Consider the following 20290-nt stretch of genomic DNA (forward strand, 5'->3'; position numbering starts at 1 on the left):
TCATATTTACCTTGTGAACACGATAGAAGTGACACTTCATATTTGATTTTAACCACACTTACATACAATTTAAGTCACAATAAGATCTCGGTTCCTATCGAAAACCGGCTAGATTCCTTGATGGGTTCTAGAGTTACTGTCCCTTAAAGGGGCAAAATTTTCTATTTTGGCCCTTTTAGCCATATAGAGGTTTCATTTATGCTTTGTTTTGATACAAACTTGCACAGAATGATTATCTTTATGATCTCTAGGCCTGGATCAAAACTGGGTCATGTCAGGTCAAAAACTAGGTCATCAGGTCAAATCAATGGAAAAGCTTGTTAACAACCTAGAGGCCACATTTATGACCCTATCTTCACGAAAATTGGTCAGAATGTTTATCTTAAAGATTTCTAGACCAAGTTTGAAACTGGGTCATATGGGTTCAAAAACTAGGTCACCCGGTCAAATCAAAGGAAAAGCTTGTTAACACTCTTAAGGCCACATTTATGACCCTATCTTCATGAAACTTGGTCAAAATGTTTACCTTGATGATTCCTAGGCTAAATTCATGCTGGGTCATATGGAATCAAAAACTAGATCACATGGTCAAATCAAAGGAAAAGCTTGTTAACACTCTTGTTCATTTGATGTGCATGAAACTTGGTCAGAATGTTTGTGTGCATGAATAATTGTTTTTAACTGGGTCATGTAGGGTCAAAAACAAGGTCACCAGGTCAAATCAAAGAATATTCTTGTTTACACTCGAGGCCACGTTTTTTGGTCCAATCTTAATGAAAATTGGTCAGAATATCTTATGAAATCAGTATGTAAAACATGTTTGCACTGTTATTGTGTGTTACTCAGGTGAGCAACTTAATCTCTTGTTTACTAATATTTAAGAAATAATATATCCCAAACAGTGATTTGCCATTGAATAAAACCATTGTTTGGAGTTTAGATGTGAAGAAATCACAAGGGTGCAGCCCGAGTGATATAATAATAGATCTACGCATCTAAACGACAATGATTTTATTCAATAGCAAATCATTGTTTGAGATGTATTATTTCGATTCTAACACGTTATCAAGGATTATTATGTACATCCTTGACGGGCATCCACAATGCCGTTTGACACTATGCAATTGTTTATTGATATTGTTCATAGTTATAGGTATTTGGGTCTAATATTGAATGAGTTTATGGACTATGCTGAAATGGCAAAGTCAGTAGCACTGTCTGCTGGAAGAGCACTTGGTCTGCTCATATCAAAAAGTAAACAGGTAGGGGGTTTTCAATACACGACATTCTCGAAGCTGTACGACAGCACGGTTTGGCCTATTTTAAACTATGGTGCTTCTTTTTGGGGTGACCAGTCCTTCTCTTGTATAAACGCTATTCAGAATCGAGCAATGCGGTACTTCTTAGGGGTCGGAAAATATACCCCAAATGTGGCGGTAATTGGAGAAATGGGGTGGAAACCATCCATAGTACGGCAATGGGGGTCGGTTGTACGACAGCTTTGTAGAATGTCAAATATGGATAGTGGAAGGCTTAACCAAAAGATCTCTGACTGGGCCAGACGGAGTGCTTCGTCCAGGTGTAAAAACCAATATTTCAGAATATGTAAAATGTTTAATAGCATTGGTGTAGATGTTAATAACACACAAGTTTTAAGTGCAAAGAATGTTGTTGACATGGTAGAAAGTAAACTAATATCAATTGAACTTGATAAATGGAAAATGTTATTGAATAGGAATGTCTCAGATAGAAGTAGTGGTGGTAACAAACTTAGAACTTATAGACTGTTTAAAGAGGAACCTGGTGTTGAAAAATATTTGCAGTTTAATTTACCATGCTTTGTCAAAATTTAGGTGTGGTGTGGCACCAATCCGTCTTGAAACCGGTCGGTTTGAAAATCTGGATGTTAATAGGAGAACATGTTTTAATTGTAATTTGTGTGTTGAGGACGAGATCCATGTCCTTCTGCACTGTCCGGTATACAATGAAATCCGTGAGGATTTGTATGTGGAAATACGAAATGTTTGTAACACTTTTGAGATGTTGTCTGATAGAGAGAAACTTTGCTTTATACTTCAGAATTCTGATATAGTAAAATTTTCTGCCAAAGCCTGCTTCCAAATACTTCAACTTAGACACTTAAAATTGTTCAGGAGATAAATTTTATAAATTCAGTGTTCACTGTTGAACTTTGTTTTTAGAACTTTTAACTAGTAATGTTAAGTTTTAGAAGAAATTTTAAAATAAGATGGTAAGCTGAAATGACTCTGTAGTTGTAATATATCGTATTCTGGTTTTATATTTTACAACTTAGGTGCAGATAATTTTGACAAATCTGGTGTTCACTGTGAACGTTGTTTTTTTTATTGTTGTTTTTTTTTCTTTTAGAACCTTTGAGAAGTAATTTTAGTTTAAGGAGAAGTTTTTAAAATAATATGAATTTTTGGCTGTAAATTTGAAATGACTCTAGCAGTAATAAGTAGCAGTTTCTTTATATATTTTATCAATACCTTCTAATGACTCAAGAAAAGTGGAAATTATGAATTAGCTTAATATGAATTTTGTACATCATGCTTAAAAGATTATAAATAGGAATAGTCATAAATTTTAGCTAATTTTTATTTTTTTTTTATTTTTTTTTATATAACTATATAATATCATAGCCAAACAAAATAGAATATATACACTTCGTAATTAATGAGCTAAATATTGGTTATAATATTGGTAGAATGTAAATAGAATTTTTAATAATGATTTTTAATAGGGATGTTTTATAGTCTCTTATAATTCCTATGAAGGAGTGGCTTTGTGTTATGTAAATGGTTTTATCTGTAAATTGTAATGTATACAAAGATGAGACTCTAATAAAATATGACTTGACTTGACTTGTAATAAATGTGACGTCAGAAAAATAAATTGTTGTAAAATAATACGCAATTTTCAGCCTTCTTTGTTTAACAGGAAAACAAATTGGATCGTGTTAGAATTCCATTCAAGACTGAAAAATGTTTGAAATAGGGTACTGGAGGTAAATTGCCTTAATTATAAAACTTTATTTTTAACAATCGTGAAGCAGATCTAGCTCTACGCATTCTTCTGTGGTGTAGATCTACTGGTCAAGAATACAGGAAAGTTTTTATCACCAAGGCAACCTGGTTTGATTCCCAAGTTCTTGTTTTTAGTCCCCTTCCAGTGGAACACTGGAGAAAAAGGAATTGAACTGCTGATTTAGCAGAGAGATTTTTCAAAGGTTTCCACAGAGACAGAGGAAAATAGACCTGCAAACATGATTTATCTTAAAAATCTAAAAGTTCATGATAAATACATGTATCAATTAAAAAAGAAGAAAACATTCATAATTGACTATAAATTTATTAGTTCAACAAAGTTTTGTTATTAATGCAACTATTTTTGTAACAAATACATACAAGAATATAAACATTTTACAGAATGTCTCTTATTTCGCAAATAGTCGGCACATAGCTGCCTTATTGTGAAGAATTCATAAAACACTATTTATTTTTGTACACTCTGTTGAATATGAGGGGTGTTCAATAAATACCCAAATTCAATTCTTCATGTATCATAAAAATAATTGAAATTACTATTTAATATAAACTAAGGAATACTGAGTTGATATGTTAAAATTATATTGTCTTGGATAAATTATAAGTAAATGTTAGTCTCCATGGCAACGTCATGTGACATCATCAAGCCCAATTTTGACTCTTTTTCTATTTTACATGCACTAAGACACTACTTGCCACTTACCTATTAATCATGCAACCTTTTCTTAAATTGGGTGAATACTGATGTGAAGTGTAAGCGTTACTCCATTAACGTCAAATTATAAATATGACATTAAAATGTGTGGCAGGCATATTGTGTTGGTCATCACTTGAAAATCAGTGTTGAATGGAGACATGAAATAACATTTTGTGTCAAGGAAAGAGACAAATGCTCTGCTGCAAAAGTTTTAAGGGACAATGCCCTGAAGAAAACAAAATTGTATTAGTGGAACTGGATGTTTAAAAGTGGTCAAGAGAATATTACTGACGACTTGTGGTACTTAGTAGAGACATAAAAATAACTTTCAATCATGTTTTATAAATTAAACAGCTCCTTGATACGGCATCACAGTTCAGTGTCCAATTTCTCCAAAAGGACAGGTATATCATACGAACAGTATTTATTTATTTGTAGGAAGCTGTAAAAAAGTGTTTAATGGCAATAATCATTGAACCAATGGTAATGACGAGTTGTGTAGATTGTGTGTGATATTACAGCGTCATAATGACGTTGGGCCACTTTTATTGTTACCGTAGTGATGTTGTCTAGGAGACAAAAAAAATGTATTGTGCACGTTCTGAAATCTGTAATTTAGACATTCGCATTTAATATGTTCCTATCCGTCATATTTTCAAATTTAGCAAAATGGGACCAGAAATAAAGAAATGAGAACACTTTTCCAGGTATTTTTTAACACCCTTTGTAGAAATTATATTTTTGAACAAAAACTGTTTGCAAATCAGATATGCTACCCATGATGGCATGTCAGAGGTAACTTGGTATGTATTTTCAGTCTAAGGAATGCTGTTACCTTGACCTTCCACTTTAATGACCTAAAACCTGCAGGGGTCAACTGACTACAGGCAACCGGTCTATTAAGTTTAAAGGCCATAAGCCGAATAGTTTCCCCGACTGCTTGATCAGAAGCTATTTTTACTCTCAAGGCCAATAACAATATGGGTCACCTACTGACAACACAAAATAAGCGTGTAAACCTTGAAGGCAGCAGCCACAGGCATTGTTAGTTATTAGACACAAACAGTTCTCAGTCTCAAGGTCAATCCACCTTTGACCTACTTAACCCCTAAAATAACCAGTGTCATCTAATGACCACAGGCAATCCACCTATGACGTTTGAAGACAGTAGGCTCCAACAGTTCTTCAACTAAGCACAAACCATTTTCAATCTTGAGGTCATTGTGAATTTGACCTTAACCTACTGACCTCAAAACAATTGGGGTCATCTACCATTCTATTAAGTGTGACAGCTGCAGCAAGAAGTGTCCTTTAGTTACCAAGCAAGAACCTTTTTCAGTCACAAGATCGCTTTGACCATGACCTTTGACATGCTGAAAATCAGAACATTTACTGACCACAGGCAATAAGATCTAACAATCCTATAAACAGACAGTCTAACCAGCACGATCAAAACAATATATCCCTCTCTTCTTCAAAGGAGATGCTTAACAATTTGAGATAATAAAGTAGTATTTGAGATCACAGCTTCACTTATTGCACATGGTCCCTTATTACAAATATATTCAAACACAAAACAGAACAAAAAACTGAACTGATAGAGGTACAGCTAACTGAATACATTGACATTCTGAACACTGCTGGGATATCTGCTGCACCTCTTTAAAACTAACACAAGACTTTTGAAAAATGACAAAGAAATCTACAGTCGCACATTTAAGAAATAATGGATTTTTGCAAGTATCAACATAAAAACATGACAAATGTAAACACATGTGCCCAATCAAGCATTGTAACTACTAAGATTTTCCACCTTTCGGGCCAAATAAGAGTTCAAATAGATTTCATGAAAATTATAATGCAATGACTGTATATATATTCAACAAAAGAAATGTCTATGCTATAAATCTTTTATGAACGACATTTGCTCAGTCTCCTAATTATCACGTATTGCACTTGTCTTCTACACTGTATATTCTATAGATCACATATACAACTGTCTCACATAACTTTTGTAAATTTCTTTATTGGCGGCCGAGGGTTCTGATGCTCCATGTATCCCGCAGTTGACATACTGCACATACAGTTCTAAAGACCTTTTACTCACTGATGGCTCTTCAACACAATATATATCACTCCTATACTCTCCAAGAGGTTTTCTAAAATAAAAACAGTCAAGTATTAGTAATTTCCTACCACATATTTTTTGAAGACAAATCAAAATTTGCTTCTTTTAATTTTTCTGATTTCATAATCTGTTGTACATCACAGTGATTCACTCCTATTTCTAATACTTAATGTCTGTTTCAGTGTCATATCAAAATTATTTTCATTCTGTCTGTAATAGTCATTACATGTTAAACAAGGAGCTGCGTTCAATAAATGCTTGATGCCCTCGGTGGCATCCTTGTCGATACAAAGCAAACTAAGTCCAAAAGGAAGTCAAGGTCAAACTGAGGTCAGGTGATGTTTGAAGATGAGGAATGGTCACAGGTTACATCTGTATTAGTAATCAATTCATTCTTGCAAGCAGTATTGATGCTAGACGAAACGGTCCCATTTGGTTAACCAAGGGATGGCCCATATAAAGCAACCTAAGTCCAAAATGAGGTCAAACTGAGGTCAGGTGATGTTTGAAGATGAGGAATGGTCACATGTTACATCTGTATTAGTATCAATTCATTCTTGTAAGCGGTACTGATGCTAAACAAAAAGGTTCCATTTGGTTAACCAAGAGATGGCCCATATAAAGCAACCCAAGTCCAAAATGAGGTCATTCTAGAAAGGGGTATTGATGCTAGACGAAACGGTCCCATTTGGTTAACCTCGTACGGACGGACGAACAAATGAACGGACGGACAGGACAATCACTATATGCCTCCCGCATCAGTAGATGCCGAGGGCATAAAAATGTCATAGCACAATTCTGACATTCATCAGAGAAAGATTACACATAAAACCATCATATTATCTTTTCATTTCAGTCTTTTCAGTTTATAAACAAAATTTACCCATGCAGCTGCTCAACATCTTAGTGCCATAATATTTGTGTTGAATATTATAAGGCAGAAAATAGCCCTAGGCTTTGGCAATCTTATGTAGATTTTATTTTGTTATTGTTGGGTTTAACGCCAATTGGTCACAATAACTGGTCATATCATGACCTTCCAGCTTTTCATGGCGAAGGAAGACCCCCAGGTGCCCCTAAGAGCCTGATTTCATCATGGTAGAACCAGTGAGATTCTATTAGTCAGCTGCATGAAAACATAAAATCTACACCCTAATATAAGTTTCAGACCCAAAGCACAGTACTGGGCAAGTAATTTGAAGTCAGTGACCTTAACCCCTCCAGCTATAGAGACCTCCACTATCTTATTTGTTTGTTTGTTTTGGGGTTAACGCCATTTTACACCAGTATTTCAGTTATGTAATGGCAGGCAGTTAACCCAACCGGTGTTCCTGGGTTCTGTTCCAGTACAAACCTGTTCTCCACAAGTAACTGCCAACTTCCCCACATGAATCAGAGGTGGAGGACGAATGATTGCAGACACAATGTCTTTTATCAAATCGTCACGGAGAATTTTACATATGCCCCGCCTGGGAATCGAACTCACGACCCCGAAATCCGTAGACCAACGCTCTCCCTACTCCACTAAGTAGAACAACCAATTTTCTGCAAGCCTGCTGGATTGTTTCTTCCCATGAAACAATCCTATGTCTCTAACATGTCTGTTTTTAACTTATTTTTATGAAGGGGAAAGGGATTCAAAATCAGCGCCCTTAATCAGGGAGTCACAGACTACACATGGAGGAAGAAGAGTACTCACAGTTCCGGAAGTTGAGGTAGCACATACTGAACTGGATCCACGTTTTCTGGCGGATTTTCAGCGGCACCAACCTCTATGTATCTGAATATAAAATATACAATAACATATCAAATAAAATTGTCAAGAATTGTAACATGATTTAGTTTCACTATATGCACTACCTGTCTGTTTTTGCTAAAACTCAAGAAAGTGCTATTTAGCCTTACATATTCTGAAAGATGGCCATATATTGCAAATATTCTACCAAGTGAAAACAAATTCCAATTTTAGACATATCAAAGTTTTAGCCTCACTAAGTTACCAACTTCAATTTCTTAGGATATCTCAATGGTAGTTGCTAACAAGAGCTGTCTCCGTAGGATGACACATGCCCCCGATGGCACTTTGAATGAATAGTTATGGCCGATGTTAAGAGTTTAGGACCTTTGACCTACGGAGCTGGGTCTTGCGCGCGACACATCGTCTTACTGTGTCACACATTCATGCATAGTTATTTTAAAATCCATGCATGAATGACAAAGATATGGACCGGACATGCCCATCAATGCACTATCATGAAAAATGATCTTTAACGTCTAAGTGTGACCTTGACCTTTGAGCTACGGACCTGGGTCTTGCGTGTGACACGTCGTCTTACTGTGGTACACATTCATGCCAAGTTATTTGAAAATCCATCCATCGATGACAAAGATATGGACCGGACACACCCATCAATGCACTATCCTTTAACGTCTAAGTGTGACCTTGACCTTTGAGCTACGGACCTGTGTCTTGCGCACTGCACGTCGTCTTACTGTGGTACACATTCATGCCAAGTTATTTGAAAATCCATCCATCGATGACAAAGATATGGACTGGACACGCCCATCAATGCACTATCCTTTAACGTCTAAGTGTGACCTTGACCTTTGAGCTACGGACCTGGGTCTTGCGCACTGCACGTCGTCTTACTGTGGTACACATTCATGCCAAGTTATTTGAAAATCCATCCAACGATGACAAAGATATGGACCGGACACGCCCATCAGTGCACTATCCTTTAACGTCTAAGTGTGACCTTGACCTTTGAGCTACGGACCTAGGTCTTGCGCACTGCACGTCGTCTTACTGTGGTACACATTCATGCCAAGTTATTTGAAAATCCATCCATCGATGACAAAGATATGGACCGGACACGAAAATTGCGGACGGACCGACAGACTGACAGACCGACAGACGGTTCAAAAACTATATGCCTCCCTTTGGGGGCATAAAAATCTTAAACTTCAGTATTTGAGTAACTGTATAATCTTAAAATAAATCATCAATGCATGTGTTTTGTGCACTGCAGGTGTTCAGCAAGTAACAGGGCTCCAGATAACTTTTTAGGCCAATGAGTATCTACTCGTCATATTTCTTGTGAATAAGTAAAACTTGACTCAGTAATTCTACTCCTGAAAATTTCTGTTAATGAGAAAAACTTAGAAATCAGTTTTATAAAATTTATTGCAAGCAACACCTGTAGGTTTGTTTGAAGATAACTTGAAATTCAGCAGTCTAGGTATTACCCACTGATGAGTGGCCCTTTTGGGTTGTACTCTGCCACTGGTTCTCCATTAAGGATCACCCTTAGCAATGATTCACAATGCCTATCTATATTGGACTTTTGAAGGTTCCTAGAGCCAGAAGAAGAACAATGTTTGGGAGATCATTTTCTTTTGGTTTGAAATATGTGTAGAGTGTTTGTTTACTTTTTTAAACTCTTTGAAAATGATATTTTATTGTTTTCTGCACATAGCAAGTTTCTGACAATTTTAACCGACTGAAAATACACTACCGCACTGTCACTATTATGTAAATAGAATGGGAATATTCAAGGCTGCAAGGTGCATGCTCACATATGTTCTGTTACATGATGCATCCAGACCATTCCGTCTTTGTTTAGTTTAGGCTAGTATAAAGTAATTGCGAGTGTTTCTGAAATTCCATTTACACTTTTATACACATAAAAATTACCGTACATGCATATATGCATTATTTCAATGCCTAATTTATGCTTATACGCATCTTATCTGGAGCACTGAAGTACGGTAAGCATGGGCAATGTAAAGTTATTTTTAGGTCAGTATAAATCTTTTAAAGCATTACTCATTTGTATGTTGGGTGAAAAATTTTATTATTTCAATTTGTATAAAAATTATGCAATATTATTTTGTTAAAACTGGGTTTACTGTCAAAACCACACAATTATACGCCATTATGGTGACTTTCCAGCTTTTCATAGTGCAGAAGACTGCAGGATGCCCCCTCCTGGCATTATTTTAGGCATGGACGTGTATCTGGGTAGAATCAATGTCCTTTAGTAAGCCAACTGGGTGGCTATGAACGAAAATTAAATTATACCCCGAGTGAAGCTTCTAACTCAATGTAGCAGTAAGGGGCAAGTGAACTGAAGTCAGCAACTTTTAAACCTTCGGCCATCAGGGTTCACTGCAAAATGATGTAAGCATACCCTTATACTGAACTCAAATTTGGTGGTTAACAATTTAGCATAAGGAAGGTTGTTAAAGATCTGTGGGTAATCATTTAATGTTTGGTTGGTATAAAGTTGAGTGCAACTTTGCAGGTGATATTCTGTTATCTCCATTTAGGCAGAAAAAATGAAGGTGTGAGCCTATTAACACAGCCAAAATTTGAGGATGAGCAAATTAGCATTATGCAAGGCAGGGGGTTCAACAACCGGTACAGTTCAGTCAGATCAATCTAGATGAGAACACTCATTAGTTATTTGTTGTTAAGGTGAACATTTTGATTATCTCCATTTACACAGAAAATTATATAAAACAATGGTGGCGCACGTATACTAGTAAAGGTCATATAAAGGGAAAACTCATTTGTTTTGTAAAATGTGTCACAAAGTCTAAAACCACTGAATGTCACTGTTTTACTTTTGTCTATGTGTTGTATTGTTCTCGAATATATATTGTATAAATATCAGTGTGTCGATATTTTTTGTATTATTTCCATCCAGCCAGCTCCTTTCCTTAAAGCAATGAATCCATTTTGCATTTTATCATTTTACCTGTGAAGCACCACAGACGTTGCCCATGTCACAGTATCAATGTTTGTTTTGTTTTTGTTCAAATCAATAAATTTAAGTTTGAGTTTGAGAGAGTAGTACAGTTCCAAATACCCAACACTTTTACTGAAAATAAACAACTTTCGAAATATCAGTTCTGATCATTGTGTTAGTGCAGTTTAGGTGTAAACATGTTTCATTTTCAGAACAGTCTTTTCTGCTCATCAATTTTGCCATGAATTCAATTTGAACTGAATTTTTGTCATTTCCTGCTATGCCATGTCAGTGTTTGCTTTTTAATTAAATAGTATTTTATAAACATTCTGAAATAATGATTCATTTATTCTTGTTTTCAAAAAAAATTGTTTTGTTTAACATTGCCATTTAATTTATCATGTCAAAAGAAAAACTGTTTTTCAAGCATCCAGATCTTGTTTAAACAATTTTCAGGTTGTCAGTTTTGTTTCCTGGGAAATCTTGAAGACAGATCATCTGTTCCAGGATTTCCTGACACTGAGAATTCTCAGAAAAGTCCTGGGATTTCCTGAGAACAACATTCTGAATGATTCTTATTCAAGAAATCCCAGTTTTAGGATAACAAGGCTATACAGCTTCATGCCAATTCTATCATCCTGTTTTTCTTGAAAATCTTTGAACTGTCCCATTCTCACAGGAAAAAACCCAAGCAATTCCTGTTCCTTTTTCACATATGAAGTAAACTTTATGATTACCTAATCTCTCTCAGATATGGTTCATGAGAAGAAGTCATTTTAACATGTTTTTTGTGTTTTTTAGCTCTTGAGCACATTCAAGTGGAACAAGAGCTCATAGAACACAAATGCCCCCCTTGATGCATTCAGTAATTGCACAAGGACCAGAAATTATTTGGTCACTGTACACAAAAGTTCTACTGCTCTGGGTCAATGTGACCTTAACCTTTGACCTACTGATCTCAAAATCAATAGGAGTCATATGCTGGTCATGATCAACCTCCCTATTAAGTTTCGTGATCCTAGGCCAAAGCGTTCTCATGTTATTGTCACTGTTCCAGGTCAATATGACCTTGACCTTTATCCTACTGACCTCAAAATCAATAGGGTCATTTGCTGGTCATGACCAACCTCCCTATCAACTATCATGATCCTAGGCCTAAGCATTCTTGAGTTACCATCCGGAAACCGTTTAACTTTCAGTGTCACTGAGACCTTGACCTTTGATCTACTTATCTCAAAATCAACAGAGGTCATCTGCTGGTCATGACCAACCTCCCTATCAACTTTCATGATCCTAGGCCCAAGTGTGCTGGTCATGACCAACCTCTCTTTCAACTTTCATGATCCTAGGCCCAAGTGTTCTTGAGTTATCATCCGGAAACCATTTAACTGTTCCGGGTCACTGTGACCTTTGACCTACTGATCTCAAAATCAATACGGGTCATCTGCTGGTTATGACCAATCTCCCTATCAACTTTCATGATCCTAGGCCAAAGCTTTCTTGAGTTATCATCTGGAAACTGATTGGTCTACATATCGACCAACAGACCAACCGACATCTGCAAAACAATATACCCCTGCTTCTTCGAAGGGGGCATAAACATCTGAACTAAACTAACAAAGGTGAATATGTGAATGCTTCTAACAAAGTTTTATAGGCATTTTACTATTTTCAGCTTTGGCAACCCAGTCAAACCGAATCATTTTAACAAACTTAAGGTCCACCAAAGACTGCTACAAAACTTGTCTCATGAACATCTACCAAGCAATTCATGAAAAAAAATGTTAAAAAGACTTCTATTTATACTTCTGATGGCCTTATTTTTTTGTCTTTTGAAAAATTAATTCACAGCGTGGCTAAATTCTGTCACTTACAGTTAAGAAAAGATTTGGTATACTTCATTGAAATTTATCTTTTTTTGCAATTTATCAGGGCAGACCTTGGCAAAAATCACAGATTCTCCGTTGACAGATGATTTAATTTTTTTTAAAAGTGTAAATAAGCCACTTGAAATGGTAACAAAAAATGCAGAAGATAAAAATGCCTACCTTTTATACATTTCCTGTGTCTCCTCATCCTCTTCAAATTTGTGGAGGTCAAGGTCATATATGTTCTCATCAAAACTGGTATATCTTGGCCAGTCAATGTTATTATAACTGTCCTCATCTTCCGAAGAAGTTGTTACAATATCACCATCCACACTGCTAGCGCTGCTTGTGCTGCCCTCTTCAGAGGTGTTAGACGTCATTGAAGATGTGGACTCCTTCCCACTGATGTTTGGATTCACCTCATACCTTTAAGTGTATGTAAGACAAAACTATTATACAGTAAATCTATCATTTTGATTGTCATTTCAAAACATCACCTGATTCATTTAACTTTTTTCAATTCTATAACATTAATTCATTCTTCTATGTCACATAACATATTGTAAAAATGAGGCCGAAAGTCTGTATGCCTTCATATGGTATAATAACAGTACTGTACATTTGAACATTTCGCCGTGGTTCAATTTTGATTGATTTTTCAACAAAAAAGTTGTTTTAACATATTTTACAGTAGACCCATTTTGGAACTAATTTTTCACCACTAATAGGAGTGGCAAATTACCCAGTAGGCCAAAAGGATATTAATACTAGTCATTCAAATAAATCAACTGTCGAAATATCTTATAAAATATACTGAAACAACCTGAATCTAATAAATCTAATTTATATCATCACGGAGGAAAGACATGGTGTAAACATGAACAAATTTGATAGATACGAATTTCACCGAAACTTGTTGGCTTAACATATACACTAGGTCCATGGTCCCTATAGTATGCAAATGACAAGGTGATTTCCACGTTTGTCAAATAACACTGCCTTAGCATAAAAGAAACCTGGTATCATATTGTCCAAAACTGTGGGTTCTTCCATATTAGTTGCCTAGCAACACAGTCATTTTTTTATTTCTTCAAAATTCTTTCATTACTCAGTGACAATTATTTCACAGGTGTTGCTATTTAAAAGCAAATGAAAGCAAATGTTCATGATAAACTTGATAAACTTATTATATAAATATAGCATTCCTGAGAGGGTGATATGAAAAATGTTCACCGCGAGATATATGAATATTGACCGAGGCGCCAGCCGAGGTCTATATTCATATTTCGAGGGGTGAACATTTTTCATATCACCCTCTCAGGAATGCTATATTTATTTTATTATACCGAAAGCTTATAAGGGTCAAAGCATTAACTGGAAAATCAGCATAATAATTTATTTAACATTAAAAAGTAATTACAAACCAAATAATGAAGACAGAATTAAAGAGTGTTTACTTGTTAGCACTCATAATTTGTGGCGACTTTGCTGTAATAAGACTTTTTTGATGCATTTTGTCGAGACGTTTATATATCGCTGACCCCTATATTTATTCTAATATTTCAACATTGCGTCAATCAGTAGCATTCGAAAAACAGCCATAACTTTCTTTATCTAAATGAAACATATAAGTGTGAGCACTCATTTTCTTAGTTAGATCATTTCCAAACTTACTGTTGTAGTTTCGATTCAATATATGACGAAAAATTGTTTTTCGAAATATTTTGCACGTAGCATAAAAAAGAAAATAATCAATGCGAAAGTATCAATCTCTCAACGGGTGATATGAAACAATAATATCACATGCGCAGAAAAACAAAATAACGCTGTTGCGCATGTGATATGAAATTATGGATCATATCACCTGCGCAGAAATTGAAAATAACGATTTTGCGCAAGTGATATAAAATCACTGGGGAATATGATTATTCAAGTTAAACTAATGGGAAATTTGCATTGGACATTTATGTGAGGTATAATAAAACAAAATATTTTTATATCAGAAATATAGTGCATAAAGTAAAATAAATTTACTTCTCAGTTGAATAATATGCAATGGCATGCACATTTGGCCCAAAACTGAGGACATCTTTTTCAATGAAAATGTGGGCGTAATTACTAAAAGCATTTCTAAAATCTTATAATTTCTCAATGTAACTTTATATTCAATTGTACAAAAGTTTGAAACTTTGTGAAAAATTTTATTGGATTCCTACAAGAACACTTTAATGTCATGGCCTCAGACAGGACTTGCAGGTATTCTCTTGTTGCTAAGCAACAGAAAAATGTTCAAGCAATTTAAGAAAGTGTTCATGCCTCTGGATCAATCAGAGTACAATAAATTGATACATTTATACAAGACTGTTAAGAGTTTGCAGTAATGGTTGCATCATGCATAATATACTGACTGACTGACATTTTATTTCTATTATTAAAAAATTCAAGCTATTCAAACAACAACCTTTACTCTGCTAAATTTCTCAAATGGACTGGTCCATCATTCAATTTGGGAAGTACCACTTATTATTCAAGGGGGTGTTCACTGAAAATTACCTGACTGAACAGCGAGCAGTGCAGACCATGTTCAGCTTGCACGGATGTGCATGATGATATTGGTCTGCACTGGCCGCAAAGGCAAAATCCCTTGCCGCCAGCAGGCTAAAGGTTAAAGGAATTTAAAACTGTATTTTAGATTAACAAACTGACATTAATGTTGAATGTGACAATATTATCTCCAGCAGGGGGAGTCAAAAATAAGCAGGAAATAGAGGGACAGAAATCACTCTAGCTTCCGGTATTCTTTTATGCAGGTGTTCCTGATAAAATTTCAAGGCAAGCATAGCACTACAATGAAAACTCTGATCGTGGTACCTTTAAGGAGAAAATACCTCTTTAAGAAGGGAGACAATTTCTTTCAATAAATTAACCTGTCCAGAGTAAAGACCAATGCACATCAAACACACTTCAGTCTTCCCAGTGGTGTCATCTCTTGTGAGGTTGCATTATACATATCACAGTTATGTTCTCTGGTGAGATAATTTTTCATGGAGATATTGTCGTTGGATATTAATCAAACCTACTATTGCTGGTTTCTGGTTGGATATTAATCAAACCTACTATTGCTGGTTTCTGGTTGGATATTAATCAAACCTACTATTCGTGGGCTCAACGTGAAACTAGTCTAAGTGTATATAGAAATAGAAGCAGATAGACTAGTTTCGCGTTAAGCCCTAGTATTGCTGGTTTCTGAAACTCTGCAATTGCAGAATACCCTTCTCAGTTTAGTTTTACATTTGTTTCCATGTTCCATACCCTAAAATATCTCTTATATTTATGAAATAGGGAAAAATCTGTATGTGTAATCCTAAAATCAACCATAGACTGTATGCTGGTTAACACCAAGTATTTACAGGCCAGTAAACAAACCAGTTCACTGTGTATTCCATTTAAAGCTGAGCTGTATGTTTCTATCAGTTGCCACAGTGATATTTCTTGCCTATAAATTTAGTAATCCATGTATGTTCAGTAATTTATGATAAACAAAACAGAAAATATTCAAATTAAAAAAAAAAAAAAACTGAAAAATAAAATGTTAAAATAGAATCTCTAGATGTATTAAGCACAGCAAACAGAACCAGTGCCAAACACCTCTGACAGAGCTGACCACAAAAAACTGACAATGTAGTAGGAAGATAATCAGCAGATGGTGTGCTTCAAATACCAAACAAGATGCAATTTTATAAATATAATGAAAATGTTGTAAACAAGGATGCAAGTTTCCTTTGTTTTAAAGATTTTCCTATATTGACTAACCAATATAATATAATAAAACATTTTAGAGAGATTTTCCCTTAAAACATACTACCTGCTGTAAAAGGTTTTAGATTGATTTTCCCTGAAAAGAGACCAGTGTAAAAGTTTTTAGAAAGATTTTATCTAAAATATACCGCTGTTAAGGTTCTAAAAAGATTTTCCCTAAAAACACCTCAGTGAAAAAGGTTTTAGAAAGATTAGCATTGCAGTGTAAAAGTGAAAGAAATCTATAACCAAACATGAGATGTCAAATTGGCATGTCTCCTATGTTCAAAATTTAAAGACGACTTTTCCAATCTAAGTACTGTAAAATGTGTATAAAAGTTCTCTACCACACTACTCACACATTAAAATGATACTGTAAAGATGTATGTTACAGCTGGCTGAAATATATCAACTTACTAGTAAATGAAATTGACTTATAATTTCTGGTAATTTATTGCAACTGCTTTATGTTTGCAAAATAGTATTGTGATTTATATTAGGGCTCAGTCTCAACACCTCAGCATCTGATTGGTTACTACTGAGTATAAATTACAAATTGACCATTAGAAAGAGTGCAATCTTAGACTGGTCTACAAACTTTGTTCTATAACCTTGGAAAATGGAGTGTGCCCCTTTAACAGAAGATACAAGCTAAAACTTTGTTCTATAACCTTGGAAAATGGAGGTGTGCCCCTTTAACAGAAGATACAAGCTAAAACTTTGTTCTATAACCTTGGAAAATGGATGTGTGCCCCTTTAACAGAAGATACAAGCTCCAAACTTTGTTCTATAACCTTGGAAAATGGATGTGTGCCCCTTTAACAGAAGATACAAGCTACAAACTTTGTTCTATAACCTTGGAAAATGGATGTGTGCCCCTTTAACAGAAGATACAAGCTACAAACTTTGTTCTATAACCTTGGAAAATGGAGGTGTGCCCCTTTAACAGAAGATACAAGCTACAAACTTTGTTCTATAACCTTGGAAAATGGATGTGTGCCCCTTTAACAGAAGATACAAGCTCCAAACTTTGTTCTATAACCTTGGAAAATTGATGTGTGCCCCTTTAAACTTTGTTCTATAACCTTGGAAAATTGAGGTATGCCCCTTTAACAGAAGATATAAGCTCCAAACTTTGTTCTATAACCTTGGAAAATGGAGTGTGCCCCTTTAACAGAAGATAAAAGCTCCAAACTTTTGTTCTATAACCTTGGAAAATGGATGTGTGCCCCTTTAACAGAAGATACAAGCTACAAACTTTGTTCTATAACCTTGGAAAATGGATGTGTGCCCCTTTAGCAGAAGAATAAGCTCCAAACTTCGTTCTATAACCTTGGAAAATGGATGTGTGCCCCTTTAACAGAAGATACAAGCTACAAACTTTGTTCTATAACCTTGGAAAATGGAGGTGTGCCCCTTTAACAGAAGATACAAGCTAAAACCTTGTTCTATAACCTTGGAAAATGGATGTGTGCCCCTTTAACAGAAGATACAAGCTCCAAACTTTGTTCTATAACCTTGGAAAATTGATGTGTGCCCCTTTAAACTTTGTTCTATAACCTTGGAAAATTGAGGTATGCCCCTTTAACAGAAGATATAAGCTCCAAACTTTGTTCTATAACCTTGGAAAATGGAGTGTGCCCCTTTAACAGAAGATACAAGCTACAAACTTTTGTTTTATAACCTTGGAAAATGGATGTGTGCCCCTTTAACAGAAGAATAAGCTCCAAACTTTGTTCTATAACCTTGGAAAATAGATGTGTGCCTCTTTAACAGAAGAAATAAGCTCCAAACTTTGTTCTATAACCTTGGAAAATGGAGTGTGCCCCTTTAACAGAAGATACAAGCTACAAACTTTGTTCTATAACCTTGGAAAATGGATGTGTGCCCCTTTAACAGAAGATACTAGCTACAAACTTTGTTCTATAACCTTGGAAAATGGATGTGAGCCCCTTTAACAGAAGATACAAGCTCCAAACTTTGTTCTATAACCTTGGAAAATTGAGGTATGCCCCTTTAACAGAAGATACAAGCTCCAAACTTTGTTCTATAACCTTGGAAAATTGAGGTATGCCCCTTTAACAGAAGCTATAAGCTCCAAACTTTGTTCTATAACCTTGGAAAATGGAGTGTGCCAATACAGGCTATTGCTCCAAACAAGGTAACCCCATTTATTTTCAGGAAAATTACATGTACATATTAATGACATCAATTTTTGTTATCATGTATTACATATAGTCTATGAAGGATAACACATCAACAGTAGTGAATCTATTCTTCTATTGTCAACAAATAATATAAGGGAAATAATGCAGTTTGCTAATATCATTAATAATAATTATGTTAATACCATAGACCTGTAGCTGTTTTTCAGTTTTCAAATTATGAATAGTATAAATGTTACATATATCCTATACAAAGTATTAAATTTAGGCAAGAAATTTTTGTTAAAATAAAACAAGTCTTGTGTAGACTAGTTATCTAGTTATCACCTAGGTTGCCATGATACATTTATAGCTCACAATATCGGCTTACACACTCAAATGCATGTGATGTTGGTATAATGCCCATCTGCAGAAGTACACCTATTTTCAGACTGTATCTAGTTCTAGCTATAGGAGGAAATGATAGAATAGGAATTACATAGATATACAGATATACAAGGGTTGCAGTTATCAAACCTTCCAGAATAATTGAGAAATATTCCACTTCCTCTTCTAGAAAAAGCCGCTAACCTAGTACATTGGTAATAAATATCAATATAAGTTGTCATGCAGGGTAAGCAACTCATCCACAGATTCTTGGGAAAAACAAAAATGTCTCAAAACATTTTAAATTGTTCAGAGATTAGTGATATAATGTTTTTAGGAACAAAGTATTCCAGTATCATATGACTGCTAAAAAAATTCTCGAAAGATTACAAACTTTTTACAAGTAGTAATTACGAACAAAATCAAAGAGCTTAAAGAGTACAGTTGATTTGTTTGTTTGTTTTGGGTTTAACGCCGTTTTTCAACAGTATTTCAGTCATGTAACGGCAGGCAGTTAACCTAACCAGTGTTCCTGGATTCTGTACCAGTACAAACCTGTTCTCCGCAAGTAACTGCCAACTTCCCCACATGAATCAGAGGTGGAGGACTAATGATTTCAGACACAATGTCGTTTATCAAATAGTCACGGAGAACATACGCCCCGCCCGAGGATCGAACTCGCGACCCCGCGATCCGTAGACCAACCCTCTTACCTACTGAGCTAAGCGGGCGGGCTTGAGTACAGTTGAACTATCATTACCTTTAGGGGACTCATTTTCACTGATTTCATGGCTGCATATAATGAACAAAAAGAATTCTCACTGAATTAAACTTCTTTTTAAAAAAGGAATTACATGGCCCCACAAAACAAGTTTCTGGCTGACACCACAAAACTTTATCCTCATGAAAATAAATTATATCACAGTTTTTGTCAGCTTCAAATCTTTAGTTACTGATGTAAAATGAAACTAGACATCGCAATGATAAAGAAAATTTTACCAAATCTGTGAAAAAGTAGCTTTATATATTAAATAAACAAAACATGCTATGCTAGGAAGGAAATAGAAAATAAAACACTTAAAAACAACACACTACCAAAAAAACAACAAAAAACGAAATTGGCTCATTTATCAGCAGCCGACTGGTAATTGAATTATATCCACTAAATTTTTAATCCAGTTATACTTACATAATACCGAAACAATTAAATCTTAAAAAAATGTTTGATAGTATATTCACTGAGTAAAACTTTCAAAACAAGTCAATATATACTATATGTGCTTTCAACCTTATAACCCTTAACAGTTTCCAAGTTTATTTTACTTCATATAAAATAAACCCATGTCTACTTTCCTAGGTATGCTCAAACTGAAAATAAATTTCCTCTATAAACTCCTTCTTTTACTGGTAAATACAGGTCATCAAGATAACATTTAAAGGCATTCCCAA

General features: G+C 35.1%; 1 protein-coding gene across 5 annotated transcripts in view; it reads right to left on the reverse strand.

Moving 5' to 3' along the window:
* Nucleotides 1-3352: 3352 nt before the first annotated feature.
* LOC123552193 (polyphosphoinositide phosphatase-like) overlaps nucleotides 3353-20290 on the reverse strand; it is a 53312-nt gene continuing 36374 nt past the window's right edge. The window contains exons 20-23 of one of the 5 annotated variants that reach the window (XM_053541730.1): nucleotides 18992-19045; nucleotides 12693-12938; nucleotides 7593-7673; nucleotides 3353-5924 (exon numbers count right to left, since the gene is read on the reverse strand). In XM_053541730.1, the coding sequence (XP_053397705.1) occupies nucleotides 5750-5924; nucleotides 7593-7673; nucleotides 12693-12938; nucleotides 18992-19045 (556 nt within the window). In that variant the 3' untranslated portion in view covers nucleotides 3353-5749. Of the gene's footprint in view, nucleotides 5925-7592; nucleotides 7674-12692; nucleotides 12939-16377; nucleotides 16408-18358; nucleotides 18923-18991; nucleotides 19046-20030; nucleotides 20052-20290 lie in introns of those variants that run through there. The other 4 variants (XM_053541731.1, XM_053541732.1, XM_053541733.1 and 1 more) reach the window with 4 other exon arrangements.

The sequence above is a fragment of the Mercenaria mercenaria genome, chromosome 4 (genome assembly GCF_021730395.1).
Source record: "Mercenaria mercenaria strain notata chromosome 4, MADL_Memer_1, whole genome shotgun sequence".
Lineage (NCBI taxonomy): Eukaryota > Metazoa > Mollusca > Bivalvia > Venerida > Veneridae > Mercenaria > Mercenaria mercenaria.